General features: G+C 43.5%; 1 protein-coding gene across 4 annotated transcripts in view; it reads right to left on the reverse strand.

Annotated features, from left to right (window-relative positions):
* Nucleotides 1-13,486, reverse strand: part of PRR5L (proline rich 5 like) — an 84,930-nt gene that overhangs the window by 34,089 nt on the left and 37,355 nt on the right. For all 4 annotated transcript variants that reach the window (XM_070760804.1, XM_070760794.1, XM_070760812.1 and 1 more), the window contains one exon: nucleotides 10,914-10,962. In XM_070760804.1, the coding sequence (XP_070616905.1) occupies nucleotides 10,914-10,962 (49 nt within the window). The remainder of the gene's footprint in view (nucleotides 1-10,913; nucleotides 10,963-13,486) is intronic.

The raw sequence follows: 13,486 nt of genomic DNA on the forward strand, positions 1-13,486 counted from the left end.
TACTGATATGTCTAGAAAAAAAAAGATGCATGCGGAGCAAAGAGGTGAAGACAGGTGGAGTCTGCTGTCAATCTATCAGCCACCTCAGAATTCCATATTAGATCCCCAGGGCAATTCTCAGAGCCAAGTCTTTAGGTCCTTACAGAAAAATAGGAGGTTCGAGACAGATCTTACCTTGCAGGGCAAGATGTTCCAAAGGACAGATGCTATGGCAGTGAAGGCTCTTTTTTCTGGATTCTAATGGTCAGAGTTCTTTGATTGACAGGATCTGCAGTAGGGTCTCACTTGAGTAGGAGTGGAAGGTCTTAGTAGGATTAAGGTTCATCAGGTAGCCTGGACCTATGCCATTAAAGGCTTTAAAGGTCACAACTAGCACCTTGAACTGCACTCAAAAGGAGACCGGTAGTTAGCGTAATCTGCCAGTCTACTTATAATATTTATAATCATGGAATTGGGAAACTGCTCGTGCAATGAAGTCTAATACTCTACTCAGTGCAAAAAAATCCACATTAAACCATCCCTGACAGAGACTTACTCAGTTTTTTCTTATCCTTAAATAAAAAATGTTTAATAAGAAAGACACCTCTCTAAGTACAGTGATAACTCTATCTAAGAACGCCTCTACTTAAGAACTTTTCTAGATAAGAACTGGGTGTTCAAGATTTTTTTGCCTCTTCTCAAGAACCATTTTCCACTTACAAACCCAAGCCTCTGACACTGTAACTGGAAAAAGCAGGGAAAAGCCTCCGTGGGGGCCCTCTAGGAATCTCCTGGGAGGAAACAGGGCTGGGAAAGGTGGGAAGAAGCCTCTGTGGGGCTTCTCTAGGAATCTCCTGGGAGGAAACACCCTCCCTGTGTTTTTCCCAATCACACATTATTTGCTTTTACATTGATTCCTATGGGAAAAATTGCTTCTTCTTACAAACTTTTCTACTTAAGAATCTGGTCATGGAACGAATTAAGTTCGTAAGTCGAGGTACCACTCTACTTCTGAAATCTAATTTCAAATTACTCTTGCTGCTGGTTTTTTCCCCCTCACATTCAACTGGAATATTTCTCCCCCCTGGGATGATATATATAATAGCAGCCTTTTGTATAGTAATCATGTCCAAGGTGCCCTCTGGACTATCAGAATTCCCAGACAAAGTGGTCATAAGAATTCAAGGAATTAAAATCCTACATCCATCTGGATACGCCAGTTTGAAAAAGCCTGGAGGTTATGCATGCAAACAGGATTTTATGTAATAAAACATGCCCATGGTTTTGAGCAATCCTTCCACTGTGAAAAAGAGGCAGATGAATCATATGAGTAATTTTTATAAGCAACTATTCCTCTAACATTCATGGGAAGTGTTTGTGGTTTCAAGAGATGCCTAGAGTGTACCTATACTGTATGAACAGGGAATAATTCCCAACTATCCAGAATAGTTGTGAATTCCTTATCTGATGGGAAATAATTGCCTGACCAGGGATCTTTATGCAAACTAGCACACAGAGGAACAGTGAACAAAGCAGAAAATTGGTCAGCAGTATTATGTTCAATTGCTAAAGCAACTATTTTCCTGCAAATTCAGAAAAAGCCAAAATAAGAATGCAGGCAAAAAAATAAATAAATACACAAATGGTCCAAATATATAGCAATCATGGGGAAGAAGCTATTTTCATTTTGAGAAATGCATCAATGCCCTTGCAGTGCTTCCTTCCCAAGAAGTTTTGAAATACTATGCCAACCCACTTAAAATTACTCAGTAAAGACTATGCTTAAAATAATCCATGGTTTGTTTTTATATGGTGCATAGAATAGGCGTTGATTGCTTACCTGAACGCCTCTTCTCGTACGGTGAGCGGGTACAGCAGTCACATGGGTTGCTCATGTCCAATCCGGTGGAACTGAGCCTAGTGTTAAAAAAGCTTGCTGGATCCGCCCCTTCCCCAGAATTCGCGAATCCATAGACTAGGCTCAGCTGTGAAGCTCTGTAGTGTTCAACTCTCATTGTTAGAGGAAGAAAGGTTATAGGAAAGTAAAGAAGACACATACAAGGGCGGGAAGTGACTGCTGTACCCGCTCACCGTACGAGAAGAGGCGTTCAGGTAAGCAATCAACGCCTATTCTCCGTACTGAAGGAGCGGGTCCAGCAGTCACATGGGACATACCCAATAGATGGTCCCTAGGGTGGGATTAAATTGCTATCGTGAGAGATAACGGATTGGAGTACCCTTCTGCCGAAGGCAGCGTCCGCTGAAGCGTAAGAGTCAATCTTGTAGTGCCTGATGAAGGAATTTGGCGAGGCCCAAGTGGCTGCTTTGCAGACCTCCTCCAACGGGGCTTGAGTCGCCCAAGCGGCCGAGGTGGCTGCGCTCCTGGTGGAATGCGCTGTAATGTTCTTAGGAACTGAAAGGGAGGCCGACTCGTAGGCCTTAGATATAGTCCCTCTGATCCAACGGCCAATCACTGTTGAAGACACTTTGGTACCCATGACTCTGGGGTGATAGGCTATAAAAAGTGCTTCTGACCTCCGAAAGGGTCCTGTGCGTTGGATATAGATCCTCAGCGCTCTGATGAGATCCAGGGTGTGCCATCTAATTGCCAAGGGGTGGTCCCGTTGGAGACAGAAGGAAGGTAGGACAATATCCTGGGTTCTGTGGAACATGGAACTGACCTTGGGTAAGAAGGTGGGGTCCAGTCGCAAGACTACCTTGTCCTGATGAAATTGGCAGAGGTCCTGCCTGATTGAGAGGGCAGCCAGCTCCGAAATGCGTCGGGCAGAGGTAATAGCCACCAGGAATGCTACTTTAAAGGATAGGAACCTGAGGGACGCCGATTTTAGGGGTTCGTATGGTGCCTGCGTGAGGGAATGGAGAACCCGTGGCAAATCCCAAGATGGATACCTGTGGACCTTGGAAGGTCTGAGGTTGGCTATACCCTTGAGGAATTCCTGAACTTCTGGAAGGGAACGGAGAGGCTGTCTGCGGGGCCCCGCTAGGACAGAGGAAATGGCCGCCAGATGACGCCGGAGGGTGCTGGTGGAAAGTCCCTGATGGAAACCTTGCATAAGGAAGGAAATGATTCTGTGTATGGGGATGCACAGGGGAGAGAAGCCTTCCTGTAGACACCACTGGTGAAACTTGGACCACGTATGGTCGTAGATTCGATTGGTCGAACCCCTTCTGGCCTTTAAAATGACCTCCACTGTATCGGGGTCGTGGCCACGCAGTTCTAAGTCTCTCCTGATAACAGCCAGGCGGTGAGGTAGAACCACTCCGGGTCTGGATGGAATGAGGCCCCCTGCCGCAGCATATCCCCCGAAACGGGGAGTCGCCAAGGGTCCTGGACGGACAACTGTTGGAGATCCGCGAACCAGGGCCGGCGGGGCCAATGAGGGGCGATTAGGATTACTCGGGCCCTCTCGGTGAGGACCTTGTGAATCACGTCCGGGAGAATTGGAATTGGAGGGAATGCGTAAAGTAGGCCTGGAGGCCATGGGCTCCGGAGGGCATTGATTGCTTCCGCTCCCGGGGATGGAAATCTGGAAAAAAAGCGAGGGAGTTGGGCGTTCGCATTGGTCGCGAAGAGATCCAGAACTGGTAGGCCGAATCTGAGGCTGATTTGATGAAACAGGTCTTGATGGAGATTCCACTCTCCTGGGTCTATCGTTGCTCGAGATAGCCAATCCGCCTGGATGTTGAGGCTCCCCGAGATGTGGTCGGCTAGTAGCGACCGAAGATGTTTTTCCGCCCAAAGGCCTAACTTGAGGGCCTCCCTCATGAGGGCCTTGGATCTCGTGCCCCCCTGTCTGCAGATATGGCTTTTTGTGGCAATGTTGTCGGTGAGAATGAGAACGTGCCGGTTGGGAATGCGAGGAGAGAAATGCTTCAGAGCCAGGGATACGGCTCTTAACTCTAGCCAATTGATTGGCTTGGAAGCTTCCTCCGGGGACCACGTGCCCTGGGCTATCATCCCCTGGGCGTGGGCGCCCCATCCCGATAGACTGGCATCTGTGGTGATGACAAATTGATCCGGGCACCTGAACGGGGATCCTTTGTCCATGGCCGGAGACTTCCACCACTTGAAGGATCTGCGAACAATTGGTGGGATGACAATGCGACGACTTGAGTTGCTGTGCCCCGATCTCTGAAAGGGTAATAGGAGCCACTGTAGTTCCCTAGCATGAAGGCGAGCCCAGGGAGTGATGCCTATGCATGACACCATCTTCCCCAAAAGGGAAGACAGGGTTACTATGGAAACTGAAGGTTGAGATAAAATGCAAGAAATTAACTCCCCTATACTGATTTTTCTCTCAGGAGAGAGAAAGACCTGGGAGGATTCTGAATTAATAACGGATCCCAGGTGTAAAATGGATGTGGAAGGTTGGAGATGACTTTTGTCAAAGTTGATGGAAAATCCATGGTCCTGAAGAACTGACATGGTGACAGAAAGGTCTGTTTTCACTTTCTCTAGGGAGTTCCCATGAATCAAAATATCATCAAGGTAACATAAAATGTGGATGGGAGACGCCCGGATATAGGCCGCCAGGGACCCCAAGAGCTTTGTAAAGACCCGAGGGGCCGAGGAAAGGCCAAATGGCATCGCCCTATACTGGAAATGCCTGCCCTGAAAGGAGAAACGTAAAAATTTTCTGTGGCATTTGGCTATAGGAATATGGAGGTAGGCCTCAGTGAGGTCTAAAGAGACCATGAAATCTCCCGGGTGGATGGCGGCCAAAATGGATGATAAGGAGTGCATCTTAAACTTCCTATATTTAATGAATAGGTTCAGCTTCTTTAAATCCAAAATAGCTCTCCAACCTCCGGAGGATTTTGGAACCATAAATAGGATGGAATAAAAACCTAGACCCTTCTGACCGGGGGGAACCGGTTGAATGGCTCTGATGGACAATAAGTGGGAAATGGCCTCCTCCATACGGTTACAATCTGAGGAGGACCTGGGAGAAGGGCAGGAAATAAAACGTTTCGGGGGGGGAGAAGTAAATTCTAAAAGAAGGCCTGTTTGAACAGTGTCAATGACCCAGGGGTCCTTGGAGGTGAGACGCCAATTAGAGGCGAAATGGGCTAGGCGACCACCTATGGGAATCGAGGAAAAACTACCATCTAGGTTTTTTTGAAGCCCTGTTAGAGGACGCTCCCCTTTGGAAGCGAAAACCTCTGCCCCTGGAGTTCCTACCTTGGGAACGAAAGCGGGGGGAATACTGACCTGGAGATCTCTGATAGGAAGCCGCTTGATCTTGCTGACGCCCTGGGCGACGAAAGGACTGCGTTTTGGTAGCCTTTTTGGTGGTTGGACCCAATACTTTCTTCTTGTCCGTGGTTTCCGTGAGGAGTGGATCCAGAAGATCCCCGAAAAGAAGGTCGCGCTTTAAGGGTCCCAGAGATAACTGCCACTTCTGACGTACTCCTGCTTGCCAAGGGCGAAGCCATAGGAGTCTTCTTGCCGTTGTAGAAGCTGCAATAGACTTAGCAGAAAATCTGGTAGATTGTAAAGTGGCATCAGCCACGTACTGAGCAGCTGCAAAGACCTTGTTGAAGTCTTGTTGACCTCTCAAGTCATCGGGAGGAATATGCTGTTGAAGTTGGCGAAGCCACAGAAGCATGGCTCTGGAGAAAAAGGAAGCCGCTGCAGAACTTTTAATGGCCCAGGAATCTGCGGTGAAACCTCTTTTGAGCATCTGTTCAATCCGCTTGTCCTCTGGGCGGAGGACTTCCTCTGCTTCGCCTGGCACAGCAGCCGCCGAGTGAAGGATCTTGACAGGTTCATCCGGTTTAGGAAAGGATAGGAGCTCCTCATAGGAAGAGGAGAGTTTGTACAACTTTTTGTCCTTGGTTGTGGGATTAAGCCCAGAGGCTGGGAAATCCCACTGTTTAAGTAAGGCATCTTTAAACAATTTAGGCATAGGAATTACCTCGTTATCCTCCTGTTCCTCTGTGAAGTAAGGTAAATTCTCCTCCGGGGGATCAGTGGATGTGGAGGCCTGTTTCTCCTGGGCCGCCAATCCCGTAGAAATTCTAGCTTTGAGGAGGAGAGATTTGAACAATTGAGAGGGAAAAATAGTAATTGGAGAAGGAACCTTTATTTGGGATTCCTCATCATCTGAGAGGCCTTGAAAGGGATCCTCATCCTCCTCCATATCCTCATATTCGTCCTGAGAGGAATCTGATTCATCCTGAATAGGAGCTCTAACCGTTGGGGAAGAACCCAAGGGGCGGGAGGGACGAGGAGGAGGAGGAGGTAAAGGAAGCGCATTGATGGTAGAGAGTTTAGCATCAATGGCCTTGGATAACACAGAAAAAATAGATTGGAATTCAGGAGGTAAACTAGAAATATCAGCAGGAATGGCAGAAGAATCCCTGAAGGCCTGGGAGGATCCTGGCTGGGGGGAATCTTCAATAATATCTGGTTCCTCTGGACCTACTCCCCATAGGTTAGGTTGGGGTCTGTCTAGGTTTGGCTCATCCAGAGATAACACAGTGACCCCAGAAGAAGGCAGATTAGAAGCCTCTGGGGGGTCATGACTACTGAGTACTTGGGCCTGTACTTTCAAACGCTTTGCTGATTTGTCATGGAGTTTTTGTAGGGCTAGGTCCCTTCTCTTCTCAGCCCTGGTGACTTTGGTCGAGGGGCGGGCCCCTGAAGAAGAGGAGGCCGAGGCCTGGGGGATACTGGTAATCTCATCGCCTGTAGGCCTGGCCTCTCTGGGACCTTGAGTGGTGCCTCTCTTGGGAAAAGTAGCCATAGTCTGACAATTAACAGAAGACAAGGCTGAGCCAAATAACTGAATAATTAGGGAGAAGAATTTCAAAGACTTCCCAAGAGGAATGGATCCTGCTCCTAGGCCTCGGAGCTGCTGAGACTTGAGGGCAATCTGGGCAAACCCAGAGTTCGTGTCCCCAAATACAGCGTGGCCAGCCTCCCTAAACTTTAATTAAAGTAACCAAGGCACTCTGGTTGGAGGCTTAGCCGGTGGAGAATTAAGCCTGAGCGTCCCAAAGCCCACTCCGGGATCCAAGCGGTGGACTGAGGCCTACGCGGCTGGCAGAAGGCCAACACGAGAGGACTAAATTTAAAAAAGGGCGCGAAGGCCTTCGCGCCGAAAAATCGCTCCGTAATAGAATTCTTAAAGGGGAAGCGATCGACTAAGTCCAGGAGACTAGAAACAAGCGTCTCACTCCGCAGGAGGTATTTCTTAAGCCCTTTAACAATAATACTATAATAAATCAATGAAGCAATACTTGCACCAAGACCTCCAGGCCAAAGGATTAAAGGAATCCACAAGCGGCAGCGGGGATCGTAAACGGCAAAACAGCCGGGGGAAAACGAAACCGCAACTTCTCCCAAGGAAAAAAGCCGAGCCACAAACGGCTGGCGCTATTAGTGCAAGTAAACAAATAAGGATAAACAATTCTTACTACTTTTGAAGGAAAGATCGAAGGGAAGGTGTTAGAATGTTGAACGAGCTATCACAATACAACCGCAGGATATGCGAACTGAGCGAATTCTGGGGAAGGGGCGGATCCAGCAAGCTTTTTTAACACTAGGCTCAGTTCCACCGGATTGGACATGAGCAACCCATGTGACTGCTGGACCCGCTCCTTCAGTACGGAGAAGTCTAAGTTCCTTTTTAGTAGAAAGCCTTTCTCTGTGTTACCTAGAAGTTTAGCAATTACTTTAGATTCAATAAATATATCTTTGGGCAAAAGTAAGCAATCATCTTCTGAAATTTCTCAAAATGCTAGAATAAACAATTACTTATGTTATTCTCACATAATAGCCAGAAATGCTGGCTTTAAATCACTGCTTACAAGCCAGAATTGTAAACCATGGTTCCTTACTAATTTACAAATTCTGTCTTGTATGGAGACCAATAGCCAAATATCTCTAGTTCAATTGATGGTCCAATCAATCATTACAGATTTACTTAACAATTGAAGCTATCAGGAGTAGTGAATAAGTTGAAATTCACCAGCATGCCAGTCATGATTTCAATACTGCCGATTTATTGTGTTTATTCTATTATTGTTTTAGGTGACTTATTTAAAAAATAGACATAAGCAGACCCTAAATTACAGCAACAAGTCATTGGGGAAAATAACATTTTGAGTTTTTTCCCCCTTATCACTTAAATGCCATTACATGCACTAGAAACAAGTACTAAATGTTTGTAACCTACAAATCTTACCAGTTAAAGTTGGTTCTCACTAATCAATCTACTAAAACATTCACTTATTAATTTTGTGTCATGACATTCATCTGACCTGAATGGGGGCTGGTTTAAATTTGTGCTATAAAATGACACACTATAACACTGATGGCAAACCTATGGCACAGGTGCCACAGATGGCACGTGGAACCATATCTGCTGGCACATGAGCTGTTGCCCTAGCTCAGCTTCAATGTGCATGTGTGTGCCAGCCACCTGATTTTTGGCTCACATAGAGGCTCTGAGAGGGTCTGGCTTCCAGAGAGCCCTGGGGGGATGGGGAGGATGTTTTTATCCTCTCACAACTTCAGAGAAGCCTTTGAAGTCTGGGGAGGGCAAAACACAAGCCTACTGGGCCTAGCAGAAGTTGGCAAACAGACTGTTTCCAGCCTCCAGAGGGCCTCCAAGGGACGGGGAAGCTGTTTTTGCCCTCCCCAAGCACTGAATTATGCGTGTGAGCAATCATACATGCACAATAGTGGGAACCCACACTCTTTTGGCACCTGAGGAAAAATAGGTTCACCATCACTGCACTATAAAATACTGCCTGGAATTACAATCTTCAGTTATTTTTATTTCATTACTTAGCACGCAGTACGCTTGGTAAGTTTATAAATTTTATTGGGGTTTTGTTTGTTTGTTTCTGGAACAAGAAAGAATAAAATACAGTGAAATTTACTATCTCTGTGTGTTGTATGTATGTATGTATGTATGTATGTATGTATGTATGTATGTATACGTGTGTATGTGTGTGTATGTAGTGTGTGTGCATGCGTGCGTGTGTGTGTGTGTGTGTGTGTATGTTGGTGTTTATATGTGTTTATATATGTGTTTCAAGTTAGTCTGCCTTTTTGGAAATTCTTGTGGCTACTTCTGGGAAATCTAACATTTATATCCGTCCCCAATATAGAGGTGGACGAAAGAAACATCCTATTCATAATTTGATTTCAGAGGTTTCATTTTCACTAATGAGGCTGGTTTTTTTCAGCAACAATAGCCATGAATTTGTATACATATTTTTTGCACTCTTGTAGATAACAGGACCCAAACTTTTTCTGTGGTTAAATTCAAGATCTTTGAGGGCTATTTATTAGTCAAGAGATACATGATAATAATTTCACTCTGACTCATACATTTCCTCACCTCCACTGTTTGAATTATTGTTGCTCTGCAGACTATTCAAACTTCAAAAAGCAATGCTACATTCCCTGAAAGTCTTATTAAATGAGATTTCTCTTCATGTGTTTCAAAGCCACAACCACAACATATTTTAGTGCCCGGTGGAACTATGTGGGTAGACAGCTTATCTAACATGCATGCCACATTTAAGTGCTAAGAACGGGTATTTATACTGCACACCTTATGTCACTGCTTAAGTAGCTTTTTTTCAAAAGGTGAAGAAGGGCTAAGCATCATAGCATGAATTCCTGGGGAGGAAAACTCATCCAAGGAAGCTGTTCTCAAGAATGGTCTCAGTGACTACTGATGCCATCTTAAATCCATATAGAGAAATGCATTAATCCTATGGTACAAGAGACCACATAAAGTATTTCTGATTAGGGAATATTAAACCGTCAGTTGTATATTTATTGCAAGGTGGAATATCTTCAAAGACTGTTATTGTGGAAACTTCTATATGATACCTTATTATCAAATCTCCTTATTCTGTTTGATTTTATAATGTTCAAAGGTGCTCCAGAGTTTTCTAGTGCAGAGATCCCCATCCTCAGGTCCATAGACCGGCACCAGTCAGCAGCATGCAAGAAACCAGGCCGTACAATAAAGCAAAGACCCATGTGCTGAATGCAGGTACCACACAAACCACGCCCTCTCTGATCTGTGGGAAAGCCTCTCACCGCGGAACTGGTCCCTAGTGCTCAAAAGGTTGGGAGCCACTGCTCTGGGGGAACCTGTTAATCTTTGACTAACTACTCAGCTATTATCTTAAAAGATCTTGGGTATATTATTTATCCCAAATGTTTATAAGGCATTGAAGTACATTTCCACTTATACGTTTTGCATTGAGAATGATGAAGGGAATGTGGAAAAGAGCAACATTAGTTATGAGCATTTTAACTTAGCAATGCATACAACCATGTACTGGGAGCTTTATCTTCTCGTATGTGAGCCATTGCCTTAGTTCAGATCCAGCACACATGTGCAGCTGTCCAGCTGATTTGGGGCTTGTGCAGAGGCTCTGGGAGGAAGTTTTTGGCCTCTTGATGGCTTCTGGGGGACAGGCAGAGAGAGAGTTTTCACCCTCCCCATGCTCCAAGAAAGCCTCTGGAGCCTGGGGAGTGCGAAAAACGGGTCTACCAGAAATGAGGCCTACCAGAAATGAGGGACAGGGGAGTAGATTGTGCATGCATGAATGGGGGCAGCGGTGTGTGTGTGTGTGTGTGTGTCGTGCACACATGAATGGGATGGGGTGCATGGAGAGCACTGAATTATGTGTGTGCGTGTGTGTGATCGCAGGCGCCCACGTGCTTTCAGCATTCAAGGAAAAAAAGGTTTGCGATCACTGTTTTAACCTTGACTATCATGCTATGTTGCTCAAAACACTTTCTAATTTTCTATTCAAAATCCAAGAATGTGCAGCTTCTTAAAAAGGAGAAGAAAAAGAAAAGCCAGAATAAACATTTAACCAAAAGATAGTTCAATTTCATTATTTCCTCCAACCACTTAAGGATTAAATGTTACCTGAAAATAGTCTGTGATGAAGGATCCCAGCTCACTCTTCAACAACTGCCTGGAAAGAAATGGATCATTTATCATGAAAACACTTCCAGAAAATAGTAATTAAAAATAGATATTTACTAAACTCTACAATGTATAGGTGACTAATAAGTTACTTTGAGACTTTTATGTATTGCTTAATTTTATTTCTTTCATGCTTTCCCATGACATATCTGGTACTTGACAAGAAGTCCTAAGTTGGTGGAACATCAAACTGTTAGCTGGTATAACATTATGTTTAAGCAAAGCCAGTTTCATTTGTTTTTAATCTGATTTATCCCACATTTGCATGAATCATTTAGAATCACATTCTGATAATGCATTCCTTGTAGCATGTTAACTACCTGGATTAGAAATATCTATTTGTATGATACAAACTTTATAGAAGAATTTAATCAAAAGACCTTAGTCTTCATACTTAACTCCTGTCAAGGAAGAACAAGTTCAATTTTTAAAGAAGGTGAGATCTGATTTGGCAATCTCCTACATTCCTATATACTTTGAGTGGGCTGGAAAGCAATGCAAAACCAAAGTTTCTACTTTCCCAGTCCTGTTAACTTATAATGCTTTGATGTCCTATCCCACGTGCATTTAATGCCTAATAATCATTAAGATACCATTTCAAACCTTACAAAAATCTGTAAGACAAAATCCAGTCACTATGCTAGAAGAGAAACATTTTCAGCAACATTCCAATACAGAAAAGCCTTGTCATTTTCTGATCAATGACAAACATTATATAATTCCAATTTCAAACGTTTATCCTCAAGTACCGGTAAATAATATTGCTTTTTAAATTTGAATCTTTTCAAGCAGAATTGAGGTATAGCTGATTTTGAATTTTGAATACCTGAAAATAATGGAGAGGATGAACCCATGGAACTTGCAATCAAACCCCATCTATGACTTCAAAATAATAATTTAAAAAGCATTTTGCAGTAGTATGTTACTACTATGACACAACCTCCCTGTTACCGTTTGTCAAGAAGTTGAGACTCTAAGACATGACTTTTCTCCTTGCTGCACCCAGTAATTTATAGTTCCAACATTAATTCAATACATAAGATTTGTAAGAATTCTGAATTCCTGTTCTCAATTTCCACCCCATAGTGCTTTTCAAATTATGGGCAGCCATTCTTCACCAATGTTATTTCTTTCCTCCTTTTTAAATTATCCCATTCACTGGACTAACAAATTTGCTTTCTGAGCTTATGTAAACTAAAACCACCAATTCCTTCCCTAATCCTGTATGATCAAAACCTTCCAGGCATTCACCCAATACGTTTGCTATTCATTTTCTCACTCCAGCAATTAACCAATCCAGTGAACAAACCTAATCAGGCATCCTTGCAAAGTAAGCTTTATTAAATGAAGGATTTTGTGATCTGCAGCCCAATTTAGTTAATGCATCAAGTGAACTTTAATCCACATAACAAAATTAATTTGTCTTCAAAATGAAACACACAAATTTGCTGTGATGTTCCAATACATTTATCCTTCTGGAAATTATGATAAAAGAGGTGTAATTGGTGGTTTTGTTGACAGTTGATTGATCCAATTGAAATTTCTGCCTCTTCTTGTTAAACACAAGCAAGCTAGTTATATGCATTTGCTTATATACTGTACATGGAAGGCAGTTGCATAGCTTGAGAAACAAATGTTGCCTTTAAAAAAAAAAGAAAATGAATGTACTGCAGTTAACAGCAACCTTCCTTCCCAAGCCTTTTATTTAAAGTATGCATTAAAACAGTAAGATTGTTATCCATAAGCATGAAGGGGGATGGGGGATTGATTTCAGAATAAACTTGCAAAGCCATTTATCAGAGTATGAAGAACTATATCTTACTGAGACGATACAAAAAGCACACAAAAAAATACCCCCTTTATGGAGGCTTCATTTTTGTTTTCAAAGCAAGATCTTATGACCAAAACTGCATGCTTTAAAACAGATGTTTTTAAATCAGTCACATAAATCTGTGCTACTGGAGAAAATGTCAGCTGTTTTTAATTAACTCACTGAGTACATATCAATCAGAAGCATGGAGGATACTGATAACCTTTTGTCGAAACATTTCAGCTTTCTTGGCATTGACAATGTTTAAACAAGTTCATGGAGTTGAAGGAAGAAAGGCCATGGGGGGTGTAGGGGTATGGAAGGAAACCATTTTACATGTTTACCAAATTTGAAGCTTTAATCAAACTAACGTTTGTTTCCATTTCCTAGAAAAAATTCTTACCTATTGCCAGGCTTTTGTTTTTGGTTTTTTGGTGCCTTAAAGTCATTGTTGACTCTTGATGACTACTTGGACAAGTCCCTGCGGTATTCTTGGCAAAGTTTTTGAAAATGGTTTGCCATTACCTCCTTCTTAGGGCTAAGAGAGAATGAGTGGCTCAAGGTCGCCAGGCTTTGTGCTAAAGCATGAAGAACTCGTGGTTTCCTGCTTTCCAATCTGGCACCCTTAACCACTGCACCAAACAAGCTTCATCAAGATATGGATCCTTTTTGTGCTCATACATCTAACCAGACTGTTCAAATA

Source organism: Erythrolamprus reginae, chromosome 1 (assembly GCF_031021105.1).
Source record: "Erythrolamprus reginae isolate rEryReg1 chromosome 1, rEryReg1.hap1, whole genome shotgun sequence".
Taxonomy (NCBI): domain Eukaryota; kingdom Metazoa; phylum Chordata; class Lepidosauria; order Squamata; family Dipsadidae; genus Erythrolamprus; species Erythrolamprus reginae.